General features: G+C 52.6%; 5 protein-coding genes across 5 annotated transcripts; 2 read left to right on the top strand and 3 right to left on the bottom strand.

Annotated features, from left to right (window-relative positions):
- Positions 1 to 4: 4 nt before the first annotated feature.
- BKA58DRAFT_371527 (uncharacterized protein) lies at positions 5 to 1,423 on the bottom strand. Its single transcript, XM_046169040.1, has one exon. It carries the CDS (start codon positions 1,044 to 1,046, stop codon positions 264 to 266), a length of 783 nt encoding a protein of 260 aa, XP_046030298.1. The 5' UTR covers positions 1,047 to 1,423; the 3' UTR covers positions 5 to 263.
- BKA58DRAFT_327357 (uncharacterized protein) lies at positions 1,424 to 3,750 on the bottom strand. The gene is made up of 5 exons (XM_046168104.1): positions 3,321 to 3,750; positions 2,936 to 3,225; positions 2,634 to 2,884; positions 2,165 to 2,586; positions 1,424 to 2,111 (listed from the first exon to the last, which is right to left on the bottom strand). Exons 1-5 carry the CDS (start codon positions 3,517 to 3,519, stop codon positions 1,495 to 1,497), a joined length of 1,779 nt encoding a protein of 592 aa, XP_046030297.1. The 5' UTR covers positions 3,520 to 3,750; the 3' UTR covers positions 1,424 to 1,494.
- A 1,792-nt stretch (positions 3,751 to 5,542) lies between these two features.
- On the top strand, positions 5,543 to 6,910 carry BKA58DRAFT_302554 (uncharacterized protein; the record flags this gene model as incomplete). The annotated part of the gene is made up of 2 exons (XM_046166935.1): positions 5,543 to 6,083; positions 6,135 to 6,910. The coding sequence occupies 2 exons, from the start codon at positions 5,543 to 5,545 to the stop codon at positions 6,908 to 6,910; spliced, it is 1,317 nt and encodes a 438-aa protein (XP_046030296.1).
- An 833-nt stretch (positions 6,911 to 7,743) lies between these two features.
- BKA58DRAFT_2057 (glycosyl hydrolases family 31-domain-containing protein) lies at positions 7,744 to 10,863 on the bottom strand. The gene is made up of 2 exons (XM_046165932.1): positions 10,342 to 10,863; positions 7,744 to 10,289 (listed from the first exon to the last, which is right to left on the bottom strand). Exons 1-2 carry the CDS (start codon positions 10,595 to 10,597, stop codon positions 7,765 to 7,767), a joined length of 2,781 nt encoding a protein of 926 aa, XP_046030295.1. The 5' UTR covers positions 10,598 to 10,863; the 3' UTR covers positions 7,744 to 7,764.
- Positions 10,864 to 12,914: 2,051 nt separating this feature from the next.
- BKA58DRAFT_2034 (uncharacterized protein) lies at positions 12,915 to 15,277 on the top strand. The gene is made up of 2 exons (XM_046165883.1): positions 12,915 to 13,308; positions 13,357 to 15,277. The coding sequence occupies exons 1-2, from the start codon at positions 13,117 to 13,119 to the stop codon at positions 15,202 to 15,204; spliced, it is 2,040 nt and encodes a 679-aa protein (XP_046030294.1). The 5' UTR covers positions 12,915 to 13,116; the 3' UTR covers positions 15,205 to 15,277.
- Positions 15,278 to 16,604: the final 1,327 nt, after the last annotated feature.

Here is a 16,604-nt window from a genome sequence, read left to right as displayed (position 1 = left end):
TGCGCCGCATTGGGGCTGTGCGCGTGTTGGCTGCGCAACTGCCCCGACTTTATTTCTTCACTGAAACAACTATTGACCTTATTAGGAACGCGTCTGACGGCATTATTTCTTTTGCGATGAGTTTCTAGCAAACAATAGTCCTCTCATCGACATGTGTCCTTGCGCCCATACATCAGGGTCCAAAATGTGGCTTAACTATCTAGGTACCACCAATACGCCCCACTCTATCATCTACAATCCATCCTCCAAACCTCCCTACCCACTCACTTCTCTGACAAGAAAATCTGCCTATACATCTCCTGCCTCTTACTCTCAAACGCATCGAACGCCTTACCCACAAACCCCACAGGAATCTGATCCTTCCCCTCTACCAGCCCCTTCCACGCCTCCTCCGTAAACTCCGCCAACGGCATACCGATGTTCCCCCCATCCTTGATATCAGGCTGATGCTTCTCATCATGCAACTCCGTCTGCACCGCAGGCGGGAAGATCTCAATCACCTTGATGTTGCCCGGCCCATTGCCTAGCTGATGCCGCAGGACGAGGATCATGTGGTGTAGTGCGGCTTTGGAAGCGCAGTAGTTTGGACAGCGCGGGAGGGGCATGAGCGCGAGGCCCGAGGTCGTGTAGATGAGACTGGTTTCCTTTTCTTGCTTCTGCAGAAAGGGGATGAATGCTGTGGTGAGGTGCATGTAGCTCAGATAATTCGTCCTAAACTCCATTTCTAGCAGATCCAAATCCACGGTCTCGGGCTTGGAGAAGTCGAAACCGCGCTGGATGCCCGAGTTGAGGAAGATGGAGTCTAGGTCTGGGTGCGCACTTGTTACATCTTTGACAAACTTGGGTATTTCGTCCAGCTTGGTGATGTCAAAGGCGAATGCCGAGACTTTGTCGCTGCCGTGCTTCTTTTGGAATTCGTCGAGTTTCTCTTGTCGTCGGCCGACGATGATGGCGTGTTTGCCGTCTTGGACAATCTTCTCTGCAAGGGCCCAGCCGATGCCGGATGTCGCGCCTAGTACGAGGACTTTGTTGTATTTGAGAGACATGATGTGGTTTTGATTCTAATGTTTTGTTGATGGGTAGGTATGGAAAAGCTTGGCTGGGAAGGCGCGTCTTTATAGCGACGCTGTAGCGATCATGGAAACATCATCAACGCCGCCACCAGCCAATCTCTACCCTGGCTTGATAACTACTGTTAACCCCACCATAGCAAGGTCTCGGTAGTATCGGATTTTACACACGATAGTCTCTGCTGCGTGGTGCACAGGAATTCTAGAACGTATACGTCATCGTGAAGATGTGGATCCGGGCTCGGCAGTTGCGACGGATGTATTTGAGCAGACCATCGCGTCTTTCACGGAACAGGCAAGTAACTGCACACAGTCAATGTTAGGATCATGTTCCGGATTGAGATGTTTTTATTGGTGCTGTCTAGCAACTGGGGTATCAAATTATGTTATTAAGTAAAGCCGTCACATCCACGCCGCGCAAGCATTATGCGCAAAGAAACTTGCGCATCCAAGCATTGCCCTTCTCCTCGTCCGCGTCTCTACTCAATTGACTGTTGGCACGCGACACGTTGACAAACTTCGGCCAGGTGTTGGTGAGAACAAGGTACTTGATCTCCTTCTCCGCAGCGTCAAACACCAGCTCATTGAACGCATCCGGAACCTCGACATCGGCCACAGATTCGTCATCGTACAGCTCGCCCATACGAGATACAGCCTTCAGGTTTGCGCGTCCGAGCTTGTCGAGGCTAATGGCGTTGGGAGACATGTGGTTGCTTTTGTCGTTGACGTTGATGGGCAGATCGGATGCATCATCGGGCATGACGTTGTCGAAGGGTGTGGCGTCGCTGACGGAAGATGACTCGGAGTTTCGGCGACGGCCGAACAGGAGGTTAGCGGTCCTCTCAAAGACCATGTGGAGGAGTTTCATCTCTTTGGATGAAATGTTGATAGGAAATTCGGAAAACTCGAGGGAGATGAAGTGAGCGTAAATGCGCGTGGCGGCGAGGAACTGCCTGCGGCGGTGTTCGGCGATGGAGGACTTGGGTGAGAACCAGTAGAGGCGCCAGTCTGCGACGTGGGTGAGGAAGCTGACGTTTTCGCCTGTTGGTGCAGTTAGTATGCGTTGGTGCAGTAGTTATCTGCGAAGGACTTACCAGAGAAATCCTTCAAGGCAGCAAACTGGAGCAGTGGCATGGCATTGGTCCTGAGTGCGTTCTCCAGCGCAGTCATGGTCAGGATGTCGGACTTTTGCGAGTCGAATGACTGGTTGCCAACGCTGACTTCCCCGCCGGACTTGAGTGTGGTCGTGGTGGAGTATTCGCTGGGGCTCTTGATGTCCATGGAGGCTGCATCCAAGCCCGCCGACTTCTGACGAGCTTCCCATTTTGCGATCGCGTCAAGAGTCTCTTGGCGCAGTTTGTTGCCTTTGAGTACGTCGAGGATAGGGAAGCCGATGCTGGAAATCTCCATGATGCAGAAGCAGACCGAGAACCACACTGGTGGAGGGAAGACAGCATTCATGGGAGCAAACGCGGGAGTGTAGAGACCAATGAGCCACAGCGGAGAAGCGGGAAGCCTACGGGAGTCAGTGAAGAACGCGAATAAACAATTCTTAGTACATACCCAGCAACACAGCAGATCATGGTCTGGAGACGCCAACCGTGCACATCGCGGATGCCGCGAGACTTGAAGAGAATCCAAGGCGCGTATATCCATGACCAGAACAACTGCCATACGATGGATAGCCACCATTCCCAGCCCTTGCTGCACTTCATGCGCACTTCCATACCGGTGCCGACAACGGTGTAGTCGATGATACCAAAACCACTGTGGAACTTTCGGGATGCGAAGTAGACAAAGAGAGTGAGGGCCATCTATCCAGTGGGTTAGCGCACGGTTGAATAGTAGCTGTAGAAGTTGCTTACCTGAACAGCCATGCCAATGCCGATGAAGATCAATGTTCGCTCGATGTTGTCGGCGCGCTCCATTCCATTCATGATCCTTTTCCAGCGGCTGTTGACGACCTCTTGAGCCTTCTTCTCGTCGATGGGCTCATGGTCCTTCAATGAGCTCATCCGAGCAAAGTGCCTCTGGCGTGCGGCAAGGTGCAAGAACTGACTGTTCGAGGCATGAAACAAGGCCATTCCTAGTGGCACAAGAATCGACATCGCCCAGAACTCAACAGAACAAGGAAAGACTGCGCCGAATGGGTAGGCTAGAGTCAATCAAGTCAGCACATGCTCGGTGTCGACAGATCCACGTGATGCTAAAGCGAAATTGGGTGTAGGAAGAGCGCGGGACGGTACGTACATAGCGTGCAGAGGGCACCATAGATGTGGAGGACGGAGACACCAGCAAACAAAAGCGGGAGCCTTCGCATGCGCAGCGATGGGTGTTGGCGATGGGTCCATAGGAAAGCGAAACCAGACAACAGTAGGAGATTCCAAACGATGAAAATAGTAATGTACGTCCAGCCAACGCCGTCGAGGACAAGGAGTGGGTTCACCATGGTGTCAGTGGGGGAATGTTCAAAGAGCGTGATGAGTACTGCAGCTCCTTCGACGACACTGGTATCGTGATGTTGGCAGATGCCCTCAACCTTATACCGGCTGCCTCAGTCGTTTGAAGTTTAATGAGAGTATCGGCGAGACGACAGGCAAGAGGGTTCGCGGCATGGTGCAGGGTGCGAAGATCGACACTTTCTCCCGAAGATTCATCTTGGACGCGGGAGATGTGCCAGGGTGCGTGATGTCGATAAAGTTGTCAGTCTGCAGCTGTCAGCAAACGATGTGCCGCTAGCTTACACCGGATCGTGAACTAAAGTCGGATGGGGCTTCGCTCTATGCTTAAAAGGCTAGGCTACGATCTGTCAACTGGGCATCCTGGAAAATTCCGTGGATCGTCATTTAATCGCCCAATACCCCAGGATCACATCCCTTCCAGATGATGCGTCCTTGCTTTTGTACGGTTGGGCTTGAAACACCTGGTTAGAGTGCCTGATGTTTTGTTTTTTCTGTTCAGATGCCGACTTTTCGGAGAGATTGACACCCTGCATATGATTGTCGCGCGGGAAAAGGGTAACACAGCCACATCAAGGGTGTGAATTCTGTCCTCGCTCTGGTTGCCATTCCGCGCGGTCGCGTCGATCACAGGAACATGGGTTCGCCGACCTCCAACCGAGCCAGAACGCCGACATTTCTGAACAGCCTATACCGAATAGCTACTTACACTCGTCATCAGTCTGACTCGCCTCCTGTCAACTGGCTGGCGTCCTCTATCCGGGTGCGCGGGTGTCCGGACACGACGATTTTCACGGCATAGGCCTTGTCACTTGGTCCATGCGCTGAATCACACCCATGCCGCTGTCGCGCAGCGTGTTCTGCTGTAGTTCCTGACGATCTTAAGCAATCCGATATAACGATAGAGCGAGGCTATGAAGAATGGGGCGTGGATGCCAACTATTCGATAGTCGAGTTGATAAAGCGATTAGCTACATGCCACAACCGACCTAGATGATCGTCAGGGACAGCGAGCGTTTCCTTAAGCACGTAATCGGACTGACGTCCTGTCACTGTGCAAGACGGCACTCGAACACGCGTGTGTGGTTATGTCAAGTGGAGATGCCGAACATGGTTTCGGGACGATAGGGTAAGGAGAAGCGCCGTTCCGTGAGTCCAGGCTATCCAGCCTCGTATCAAGGCACTTTGAGTGAGGCGACAAGAATCATGGCTGTTCAGCAGTAGACAGACTTCAGAGATTTCAAGCATCCGCTTACATGACCCCAGGCGGTTGGTCTGTAGGCAGGGGAGGGAGCGGTACGTCGGTTGCGAGCCTCGATGGACGCCAAGTGGTCCAGACTCTTTGGTTCACTAACGAAGTGTGCAGGTTTCTTGAGCGTAGGTCCCTCTCGTATCTTCGACGGAGTTCATCGCTGAGAATCCGCATGCGGGTAGGTCCTTCAGCTGCTGCGGAGATGTTTGATTACGCTGCATTGCTATTAGGTAGCTGCTCGCCTCTCGTGCACATAACCACGATCGCCATGTGGTAGCCCTGGAGCATGGCAACATCCGCGCATGCGGTTCTCCGCTCCAGGGGGCCTTGAGGTAAGAGCCTATGATTCTGCTGTGCGGGAATAATGGAAGGGGAAGCTCCGGTGCCTCAAGGGTTATACGTTACGGAGGCTGCTCAGCCATTGGGTAGTCACTTCACCTCGATAGATCGAATTTGCTAAACGCCGTTGTTGAACATGCTTGCTAAGACATTGGCAGAACAGAGTGCTTTGTTGTGAGTAAAGGACATCAGGTGACTCCGGGGCTAGCTTGGTGTTTCGTTGGGAAGTGTCGGGGAGGTGGAAATTGGGTACGAGTGCAGGAGAGGAGAGGCGTCGGCGTTTCGTGTTTCGCATGTCGCATGACGGCAGCCTCGCCCCGCGCAGGTGGGGACTGACTCGCGCCTTGGGATTTTCTCCCCGCCATCCCTCTTCGCGTCACTCTTGGGCTTACGCACCACACGCCCCGAAATCACGCCCAAACATGCCGCCCTCGCCCTGCGCCCTGTGCAAGGTGAATCGGGCACTTATCCTGCGCCCCAAAGATCACTCCAAGCTATGCAAGACGTGCTTCATCTCGGTCTTTGAAACGGAAATTCACCACACCATCACCACAAACTCGCTTTTCCAACGCGGCGAAAAGGTCGCCATCGGCGCATCCGGTGGGAAAGATAGCACCGTCCTCGCTTCTGTGCTCAAGACACTCAATGAGCGCTACGACTATGGCCTTGATCTCATCCTCCTGTCAATCGACGAGGGGATCAAAGGCTACCGAGATGATAGTCTGGAGACGGTCAAGAGGAACGCGGAGCAGTATAGCATGGACCTGACCATCCTGGGGTATGCAGAGTTGTACGGATGGACAATGGACCAAGTGGTGGAGCAGGTGGGAAAGAAGGGAAACTGCACCTACTGTGGCGTCTTTAGGCGGCAAGCGCTTGATCGTGGGGCGTCGAGGCTTGGAGTCAAGCATGTAGTGACAGGACACAATGCAGATGACGTTGCCGAGACGGTTCTGATGAATTGTAAGTACTGCCTGCTAAGAGTCAGTCTATACAGGACACTAACTAGAACAGTGCTCAGGGGCGACCTGCCCCGTCTGTCGCGCACAACTTCCATCATCACATCTACGCCTTCCGCATCGTCTGACCCGGCTTCGAATACCAACATCAAGCGTAGCAAGCCTCTCAAGTACGCATATGAGAAGGAGATTGTTCTCTACGCCCACCACAAGAGCCTCGACTACTTCAGCACCGAATGCATATATTCGCCTGAAGCCTTCCGCGGCAGTGCACGTGCTCTGATCAAGAACCTTGAGAGAGTGAGACCCAGCGCCATCCTCGATGTGGTCAGGAGCGGTGAGGATATGGCAAAGCTAGTGCCTGGTAGCGATGAAGGCTGCGGAGGTGCTTGCGCGAGCAATGTGCCTGTAGCCGAAGAGGAGGAAGGTGGATGTGGAAGCGCCCAGGGACGCACCACAGGTGGCGAGATGGCGAGCGTCGAGGCACAACTCCGGCAGAACGAAGCAGCAGTCGACGGCAATCTCGAGACCGAGATCACCACCAGGAGTGTTAACGGTAACGGTCAGCAAAGCAATGGTGCAGTACCACTAGCGAATGGAAAGAAGGTCAAGAAGGGCTTCACGCCCAAGAAGACGAGCAAGCAGGTCATGGGCCAGTGCAAGAAGTGCGGATACCTCTCAAGCCAGGAAGTCTGCAAGGCTTGCGTCTTGCTCGAAGGACTCAACAAAGCGCGTCCGAAGAACAAGATTGAAGTCGGCTACGAGGTTCAAGATGTCAGCCTGAACAGCGTTCGAGACGAGTTCGAGGCAACGACGATAGGGGGAGAGTGAAGAAGACGCCGACGATGCGACCTACCACTACGCCTATCGCGCAAGATGCTATCACGGCATCAGTTCGGCCACAAGAACCGACCAACACAATCGCGATCAGAGCGACGAGTCAATGCGACAACGTACCGATAGCTCCGCACAACACCAACGTCATAAATGCGGGAGTCCTTCCCTCTCAATGGGCCGGCACGTCTCAGGTCACATTCAGACCGAAGCCTCGGTCGCTGTGGTCGGTGTGCGCTACAAGAGCTCGTGGTTGAAGGGTCGGTGAGACAACCCCGGGCGATGGCAGCGTGACCTGTCAGGCCAAGACCGGTGTCTCAGTCACACGAGAGTCAACACTCCACTACCCCGCACGAATGATCCCGCATTCCCACCCGCCCTGTCTCACCCGAGCTGTGACCATAGTTAATTTGCACGACATCGGTGCGGGTGCATTTGGCCTTGGGTCGGTGCGTGGTACGTACCCATCTCGGTTCGTACCTTTGTACTTGTCGTGCTGTGACGTCTAAGACTCGCTGGTATGAAGGACTGAGAGCACGGCAGTCATGTTGGAAGATCTAGGAAGCATATAGCAATAACAGAAGAGCCAATATATTGATAAGAAAGTAAAGAATGGAGAGGAGCCCTCAAAGAGCCCTCCCATGGTATCTCAAGAACCCGTTCCCTGGATACAATCCCACACACATATCCTGTCAAACACCCGTGAACGCCATGCCATGTCTACATGCAAATCGCTTGCAATGAAGATCCCAACACCTATATCCAACTCCACAACAAGATGCCACCTCCTCGGAGTAAATAGCCCGTAAATGTTCAAGATCCAACACATACACTGAGTCCAAGTTCAAGTCTTACAACTCAAACCCAAACTCGCCATCCATCTTCCATGGCCCCTCAACAGTAACAGCGCCCTTCTCAGAGTCAAAGTCACCAGTCGCACCAGCCTTACCCTGGCCCAGCACAACAACCTTGGCAACAGTGACGCTCTCTTCATTGGCGCCAGCGTAGCCAAAAGAGCCGGTAGCGCTGAACTTGCCGCCGTCAAACGAGAAGGAAACTTCACTGATAGCAGGCTGATCAAGGCTCTCGCCATCATCAAGGTACAGCCGTCCCGTCGCCTTGCCATCCGCACCGGGAGCAACGATGATCAAGAAATCTTCTTTGCGCAGGGCCTTGGTCGTGTTGGCGCTGTTAACACGCTGGGGCACGATGGAGCCGCCGCGGATATGCACGGGAATGTCGCTGTAGCCCAGATTACTAACCGTGATGTTCTTGCCCTCTCCGGTGACCTTGGCGTACGTCCAGTAGTCGTAGAACGTGTCTTGGGGCAGGTAGAAAGTGACGGTGTCGGAGTAATCCGTTACAACTGGTGAGATGAGCAGGGCGTCGCCGTAGAACCATTGCAGGTCGATGCCGAAGGTATTCGCGTCCTCGGGGTAGAGGAAGAAGAGGGGGTTGATCATGGGCGTGCCTTCTTTAGTCTGGTAGTACAGCCCCGTGTAGATGTAATCGAGCAGCTTGTAACGTGTGTCGATGGCCCTTTTGGCGGCGTCGGCAACGACATCCCAAAGATAGAATTCTTGGTGGATGGCGCTGATTTCGGCGTGGTTGCGGTAGAAGGGCTGGAAGGCGCCGAGGGTAGCCCAGCGGGCGCACATGTATTGGTCGGCGTTGCCGTTGAAACCGCATACGTCGGAGCCGACCATGGGCATTTGGTGCATGGAGACGAAGGACAGCATTTGCCGGATGGAAATGCGGTAGTCGTCCCAGGCGGAGAAGTTGTCGCCGAACCAGTGGGCTACCTTGCGGCCGGTGCCGGCGAAGGTGGAGCGCGTCAAGACGAAGGGACGGAGTGCGGGACGACGAGCTAGCATGGACTCGCGGGTCGTGGCTGCCATCATGTTGCCGTAGAGGTTGTGGGTATCGTATTGCCAGCTGCCGTCGTAGTTGGTCGTGTTCATGGGGATCGTCTGGCGTGAAATATCACCTAGATGGCTGTTGAGATGGTACGCGGGCTTGAACCATTCGCGGTCGGGGAGACCCTTCATGCCACTGTCGGAGGTCTGGCGAGCAGGGAGAGACTGGAAGCTGCGAGCTTCAACAGAATCTGCGCGTGGTGCAGAAATGGCCTCTACATCACGGGCCTTGTTGTTGCTGCCCGGCTGGAAAGAAGCTGGGAAGCCAGGAATCGGGCGGCCAGTGTTAGGTCGAGGCGCGTTGCTCGGATGGGGCGGGATGTTCTGGTCAATCGCTTGCTGGCGAGGGTTGCAGGTCGTGACATCCTGGCAGAAGTTCGAAGCCTCGTTCATGTCGACCCAGATGCCATCTATATCGATACCTGCCTCGGGATTGAATTGAATCTTGAGCTCCTCAGTCCACCACTTCTCAGTGTTGGGGTGGAACCAGTCAGGCCATGCGACTTCACCAGGCCATTGAACTCCGAGTATGTCGGAGCCATCGGCGGCCTTCAAGAAGACGTCCATGTCGTGACCTTTCTGGTAAGTGAGGTATTGACCACCGACAGCGTGAACACCCGGGTCCAGAATCAGGATGTATCGCTGATCGCGCGAGTGAAGCGTCTGCACAAGCTCACGCATCTTGGAGAGAGGGAAGCGCTCTGGATCAACCGTGAAGTCCTCGCGAAGGTACATGTAGTCGATATCAGTCCACATGACTTCGAGGGGAATTCCAGCGGTCGAGTAGTTGCCGACGACTTCAGCGACCATGTTGACGTCCCAGTAGCCGTACTTGCATTGGTGGAATCCAAAGGTCCAGTATGGGTACATGGCGGAGTAGCCCGCTACATCAGCATATTGCTTAGAAACCTCGGCGGGCTTGCTACCGGCCATGAAGTACAAATCGATGACACCTCCGATGGTGTTGTACTCAAGGTACTGGTATCCACTGTCGGCCTTCTTCATTTCGACTTGCATCGGGCTGGAGTTGAGCATAAAGACGCCATGGGTGCCCTTGTCGCCACGATGGTCGAAGTAGACGGGGTGGGTTCCGTACAAGTTGGCATTCCTGGGAATTTGAGGAGACTCCGCGTTCAGCAAGACACGCTCGTAGTTCTCCGCGTTGAAGCGGAAAGAGTCGCTGTGCTCACCGAGACCGTAGAGGTTGGGGTTGTCCGGCAGCTTAGTGCGAAGGCGAACATACTGCTTCTCGAAAACCAGTGGGACAGTGCCCGTGTCGAATAAAACCTCGCCGTTGTCCTTGCGCTTCACAGCGAAAGAGAATGGACTGGTTTTGATACCAAATTCAAGCGCCGTATTTGAAGCATCGGCCTTCTCGTGCTTGGGGCGTGGGAACACCTCTTCAGATACCTGGTAGACCTGCTCATCGGCATCGTATATCTTGACGTGTAGACGGTCGTCTATTTGATGTCAGTCAAAGCGCCAAATCAAAGCAGAGGTGTTGAAACGTACTAGTCTGGTACTCCACAAGCAACTTCAAGTCCTTGATATCATCGCTGTATGCATTGCATGCATCTCCAGAAAGGGTAAGGTCGGCAGTCAAAGTGCTCTCGTTCTCGACTACGTTTGAGGCGGTGTAACCGGGGCAAGCATCAACTGCGGCACCGCGAGTAAGAAGACTTGCGACATCGGCAGGGTCTGGCGATATAGGAACCGCGTGCGTGAGGCTCGAATAGGCGGCAAGCCCGAGCAGAATAATATTGATCATAACGGCGTTTATCAATATTACCCAAGAGTTGAGGAGCGTTCGGCAAAGAAGAAGAAAGAGTAAGGTCCGTTTGCCCAAGAATATATACGTGGGGACTGGCTGTAGTGGAAGGGCCGTGCCAATATTCACGATATCGGTAGCCAAGGGTAATTCTGAGACCACAGTCACCGCTTGACCCACAAAATGCTCTTTTCGGCCTGTGATGGGCCACCTGATGTCTACCTGGGGGTATTCATTGCTAAAGCACAATGACGCGATGAACGGTAGTATTATTCCCTCCGCTGGAGTGAATGTGGGGAATAACAGTTGTCATGCATGAAACCGGTCTGGGCCAGGTACCTGCAGGATTGACCCATTTATACTGCAACAAACCAGAGGTACCGCCGAGGGTTGTACATGGGCGCGTACACGATACAAAAAAGCATCTTGTTGTTTGGATGCTAGCATCTCGCTAGGAAATGACGGATCGTCAAATCGTGGCCAGGACCGGAAGCCCGGCCACTCCCCAAGGAGGGTCCGGGGTAGTGCTCAGATGGGCGAATACTCTTCCTGGACTGCATCGCCACACTTTCCACTCGGTGCACGCATGCCTGCCAATGGATGCGCGCTGCCCAGGTGTGCCTGCGGACCCCGAGCGCGATCGTCATATCTGCTGGCGGCCTGGCTAGGGGGATGCCCCCGTGACGGCCAAGACACCGTCGAGGTCAACAACAGGAAGGACGCAAGAGATTTGCCCACGGAGAAAGTGTCGCGAGGCCCGCTACTCAAACATCTGAGGTGTCTTCGTGACGTCGGGAGTCTTGATCAGATCAGTTGTAAGGCTCGCGTGGACTGCGGGGGCGCCTCTTCCGCGCTAAGCCTTTTAGCGCGCTGTGGAGTGCCGTCACCTGGACTCAGAGTCAAGTAACGGCATCTTACTCTTCCATCCTTGAGCGCGGGTGTGGCTGTCATCTTTCTCCCTTCCTTGTTACTCTTCCTTCCATGGCCCACACCGCTTTCACAAGGCTTGCAGCAGCGCCGCTAGGCATCACGATGCCCTTGTGACTGAGTTGTCAACCTTCCCGACCTACCCGTTTTCTTCCCGATACCGTCACCATGAGCTCGATCGCTGAGGGCTTCTTCCAGTGACTCTATTGGCATTTGACTAACATACACAATCACGGAAGCCAGCCTTCACGGGAATAAAGCAAAGAGAAGGAACTAGCGAAAGCTTGGGGCTACAGGGTTTCTTCTGCGGCACGGACCTAAAGCCGATTATACCCTTCTACGGTACAATCATGCGCTTCCGCAGTGCACCCCTTATGCGTTAGCCAGTCGACTATATACACTCCAAGGCCCCTCATCTCCCGTTTCACCAATCCATCGCTCTAACGCCATGTCACCAATTTCGCGCGCGCTGTCGTTCGCCACGGAATTCAGAGTTTCGCCCGTAAGTTTAGGGCGATGACCTCCATCTCGCTAGAACACACGAACTTTATTAGCCGCCGGATTATCGATAAACTGATGCGAACGGACGCACGGGCTGCTCTTCATCCGTCGACGCTGTTCTGGGCGTCGCCATCGTTTCCGTCTTGGTCTTCCAAGATGCAAGACTACGAGAAGACTTGTCGGACCCGAAAGTTGCGAGAGTACTACTAGGAGAGTAGGTAGGTTTCTGAGAAGCATCAGACTTTGCGCGATGTGTGAAACACCAGCATCAACTTACCGTCGAATGCTGGCTGGTCATCACTGGCTGTGAGGTGGTGCGGTCCCTTGTTGGTGTTGCTAGTGTTCCGGTGCTCTTACGTCGCGAGCAATCACGTTCTTTAAATTCATCTGGTATGAAGTATCGTTGGATGTGAGATGTGGCCGCATCTCTGAGCTATCTCTACTGTTGATTCGAGGCCGCCAAAGTACATCGTCGCTGTCTAAGAAGAGTTGGATATCAACACAGGCCGCAAAGAAAGTGGAGCCAGATCTCATGTATGGATCTCGTACTATGTGAGCAGAGGTCGGGGCTAATTTCATGTACTGGATGTACATTGTGGCTGGATTGGAGGCCGCAGCATCAGTATCGCGAACGTTTGTATCACTTCCGGTCAAGTTTGTCGGTACATAAGTTTTGGCATCTGACATTGGTGGCCGCTGCGTGATGTTTCAGAAGCTCTACAACTACCAGTATAACGACCAGGTTGATAGAAAGCCTATTGGAGGCCACATTCGCGATGTAAGTTGGCCAATATGCCTGCATACAGGAATGATAAAAGAGGCTGAAAAGTAGACGTTTCATTAGAGGCCGCAAGCCTAGTTGTTCCAGTGCGAGGCTGTACCGGTGGCTTAGCAAGCTACTTGAGCATGGTTTAGCGATTGGACATCAAGGACGGCCGCAGAATCAATGTAAGCCATTTTCTTGGCCTAGCCTCGCGACAACTTGATCAACATCAACACACTCGCTCATAAACAATTTACAAAGAGACTGTACTTGAGGGACAATACCCTTGATGTAGTGAGCCAGCGATTACACGATAGTCCACGTTACAATGTCGAAAAACCGGGTCGAAGCAATAGAGCAGCGCAGTCAGCATGTCAATAGTGGGAGATCCAAAAGCGGTGGTATATCGCACAATGGATACCTGAAGGCTCTTCAAAAACTGCAATTCTATGCACAATCCGACACCGGAAGATATTCGTCTCGTGTACAAACACCTACGAATCCGTATGCAAAAGAACGTGTACGCTATCTCTTAACATGTCTGTCAACAAAAGCTGATATTGCACAGGACAGTGTTTATCTGCATGAGAAGCAGAGTAGCGTGCTCAAGCTTCCCCCTGATGATTCAAATGCAAGGATTCCATGGCCTGCGGCCGAGGTACAGGTTCTTGATACCACGAGGCCGACTGATCATCCGAACCTTTGGCATCCTCCCCCTCCACCTCCTCCACCTCCTCCACCCCTTGTTCCTCTTATTCCTTTGCTACAGCCTCCACCACCGGGTTACAGCTTTAGTTGGTATTCTCCTCTTCCGCCGCCGCCGCCGCCGCCGCCGCCGCAACTATCATCAGTACCTAATCCGGTTTGCGATCAACCAATTCCTTGGTATTTTGATTCTCGTCCTCATCCTTATCATCTTCTTCTACGACTACCGCAGGAGCTTCAGCGTTCCCCTTATCCGTTGGCTTACTCAGAATATGCTCGGATTCTTGAGCTCGAATTCGAATCCGATCGACTTTGGCGCCAACAGCTGTTGCTAGCAGAAGACGAGTGCAACTTTGAGCTACTGCCAAGGATAACAGACATGTTCAGCATCCGGACGAAAATGTTGATACTATATCACACCAATATTCTGGAGAGGCCTGCAAAGTCTGCGAAGCTATACTCTGGTCTCATCGACCCTAAATATAGCCCCGGGATGAGCTATCGAAGACCGATCAACCACAAAACGTACCATCTTCATATGAGAAATGTTCAAGGAATAGAACTTTCTACGAGCACCAAGTGTTTGACCAGAGACAGAAGGCCAACGAAATTGATGCCATTAAGTCTTGACGATACGACTGATGTTTGTATGAGCCCCTGTCCTACAAAATGGCAATCAGAGGATATTCAAGGACAGGGAAAACTAAACGCATGGAGGCGTTCAGCAGGAAGACAGAAATCGTGGAGAAGATGTCCCAAAAGGATAGTTTTCAATTGCGCGCAACATCGGCTACTGTCAGCCCAATTGCGCAACCTCGATGGTAGATTCTTTAAATCGCCGCTCTGGATTCCACAAGTCTTTCAGCAACACCGTTACGTGGATAAAAGAGATCGAAACAATAGACTCACCCGCTTGGAATTGCAAAACCGGGTTCCAAGAAGGGAAAACCAGAAGAAGAAGCATGATTTGGGATTCGAAAAAGAGCTATCGACTTCCGCGAAGAGCCATGAAGCAGAATCTACTCTTCCAACTCTTCGTGGGCAGCCAACCCGACCACGGCAATCGGTAGAACTCGGTACGGCTTTTATCAGATTGATATGGGAGAGGGAGACGAGAACTACCCCTATCGGACAGCTGGACCGATTCCTCGCCATTGGTCTTCTTCTTGTTGGGCGTTGGCGTGTACTACATTTCCTTCGTAACGATAATCACGCCGACGTATACTCCGTGGAAGACATCCATTTTCAAAGCTCGAGACGTCATACAACTGTTCAGATGGAGGCTCATTACTTCATAAACCAACATTCCAGCAACTGGAGAACAGCGGCAAAGAGGAAGCAGAATCGCTTGCTGAAGAGCGAAAGGTGTCAGGCCAACTTTCGATACAATGATAGGTACATGGTCATATTGAGGGTCTTTCCAAATACGGACGCTTTCGAACTCCGTCGGTGCATAAGCGACTTCCCGGCATTGTGTGGCCGCAAAAGTTCGAAGTCACTGTATGCCCTAGCTGAACGCCGATCATATGCGGAGGTTTTACGACAGGCTATATTGAACGATGGCATTGTGATGCGCAGTGAGATGCATCAAGCATCGCAGACTGAGCCCGAGAGAAATGCGCAGCGTTCAGCGCTAGCGAAAGCGAGAAGAGCTGAGAAGCAAAGAATGGCAAGGCTCGAGAAAAGGCAGGCGCAGCACACATGTTGTTAAACGGGAAGAATTTCGATATCACACGAGTCCACCTTCGCGTTCAGTAGATTTAGCAATGAGTGAATGGGCGATTGTTTATGTGTAAACAGCCAAAACAAGACAGTGCATTTGCGCATGCTGCCAGGTGGTCTCTCACTCTGGACAATCATGCGGGAAAGAACGAGCACGCCACCGCTTTCCCCATCAATGGATCCCATCCACCCAACAACTTGCCTGGCGTTGACCGCGGCAGCGAAGAAATTGCAGCAGATGTGATGAACAAAGGAAACTCATCCAATGCCTGCAGAAAGCAGCACAATTGAGAAAGCGATAGGGATGGAACCATCCTTTTGCAAACAAAAACGCGCCTATACCCTTACGCCAGCAACTCCACTTTACCAGTTTCGTCCGGCTGGAAGGCGGTTAACTACTCCGCCCTCCCCTACCAATAGCGTTGCTCAGACCGTGAGATAGACCACGATATCCGATCAATGCCAGCTAAATACCACATGTTTGAATGAACAGACAAGTGTTGGTAGGTCCTTTCGAAATGGGTGGCGCAACAGGCATATTTGCGTACCTCTACTAAGTAGAGGATTTTGATCTCATGATCATGCTGACATGGTCGTATCCGTCCGATTGGCCGAGGTATCCTGAATGGTGACGGTGCACTCTCGAAGGCGGCCGTCCACCAAAACATGAAAACGCTCCAAACTCGTGCTCTTCGTTGCTGCTCTAAGAAAATGTTGGTGTGAATACTAAGTCTTTGGCTTTATGGCGATTATTGTTCTCGCGGGTGTTAAGTATCTTGATGTGTCGTAGAAGCTCATCTTTGCGCTTGTAGTCCCGGTCGCATGTACAGACGAATGGACGACCTTTGTCTCCGCACGAATGATCTTGGTGGCGCTTCAAGTCTTTCTTGGATGTGAAGGACTCTGGGCATGCTCCACACGTAAAGCTTTTCGCGGATGTGACACGCCTACGTCGAGACACCGGGTGCTTGTCGATTTGTATTTTTCCGACTGGATTATCGTCCGAGGTGTGGCCATTACTTTGCGAGCTTGAAGATTGTCTAGAAGACCTTTCTTCTGCTGTCGAGGAACGTTCGCTCGGTGTGGACTGCAGGTGCACAGCAGTCTCGTTGGCCGGCTGGAAAGCATTGAGGCTACGGAATAACACCGGAGCTTGTACATCGGAGACAGCGTAATTAGAGAAGAATGAAGATTGGGAGTTGAGAGCTGAGACCTCGTCGGCAGTCTCTCTGATGATTGGCGAAAAGGAACATTGGGATTCAGAATCCGGCATAGTTAACAAACCATAATCGAAGTACTCATCGATGCTGTGATACCCCGGATGGGCTGTGTCTAACGACACACTCACATCCCCGAACAAGTTGTTCTTGCTAAACCCAAACAAATCGC

Source organism: Alternaria rosae (genome assembly GCF_020736505.1).
Source record: "Alternaria rosae strain MPI-PUGE-AT-0040 chromosome Unknown BKA58scaffold_1, whole genome shotgun sequence".
NCBI classification, from domain to species: domain Eukaryota; kingdom Fungi; phylum Ascomycota; class Dothideomycetes; order Pleosporales; family Pleosporaceae; genus Alternaria; species Alternaria rosae.
Note: the sequence above shows the minus strand (reverse complement) of the source record. Positions and strands in the feature narration are given on the sequence as shown.

Coding starts and splice junctions, on each gene's coding strand:
- BKA58DRAFT_371527 (XM_046169040.1), bottom strand. CDS start 1,046: ATGTCTCTCAAATACAACAAAGTCCTCGTACTAGGCGCGACATCCGGC.
- BKA58DRAFT_327357 (XM_046168104.1), bottom strand. CDS start 3,519: ATGGTGAACCCACTCCTTGTCCTCGACGGCGTTGGCTGGACGTACATT. Junction 2,885..2,935: donor GCATTGGCATGGCTGTTCAG/GTAAGCAACTTC, acceptor CCCACTGGATAG/ATGGCCCTCACTCTCTTTGT. Junction 2,112..2,164: donor TGCCTTGAAGGATTTCTCTG/GTAAGTCCTTCG, acceptor CTGCACCAACAG/GCGAAAACGTCAGCTTCCTC.
- BKA58DRAFT_2057 (XM_046165932.1), bottom strand. CDS start 10,597: ATGATCAATATTATTCTGCTCGGGCTTGCCGCCTATTCGAGCCTCACG. Junction 10,290..10,341: donor GCTTGTGGAGTACCAGACTA/GTACGTTTCAAC, acceptor GACATCAAATAG/ACGACCGTCTACACGTCAAG.
- BKA58DRAFT_2034 (XM_046165883.1), top strand. CDS start 13,117: ATGTCGAAAAACCGGGTCGAAGCAATAGAGCAGCGCAGTCAGCATGTC. Junction 13,309..13,356: donor ATCCGTATGCAAAAGAACGT/GTACGCTATCTC, acceptor GATATTGCACAG/GACAGTGTTTATCTGCATGA.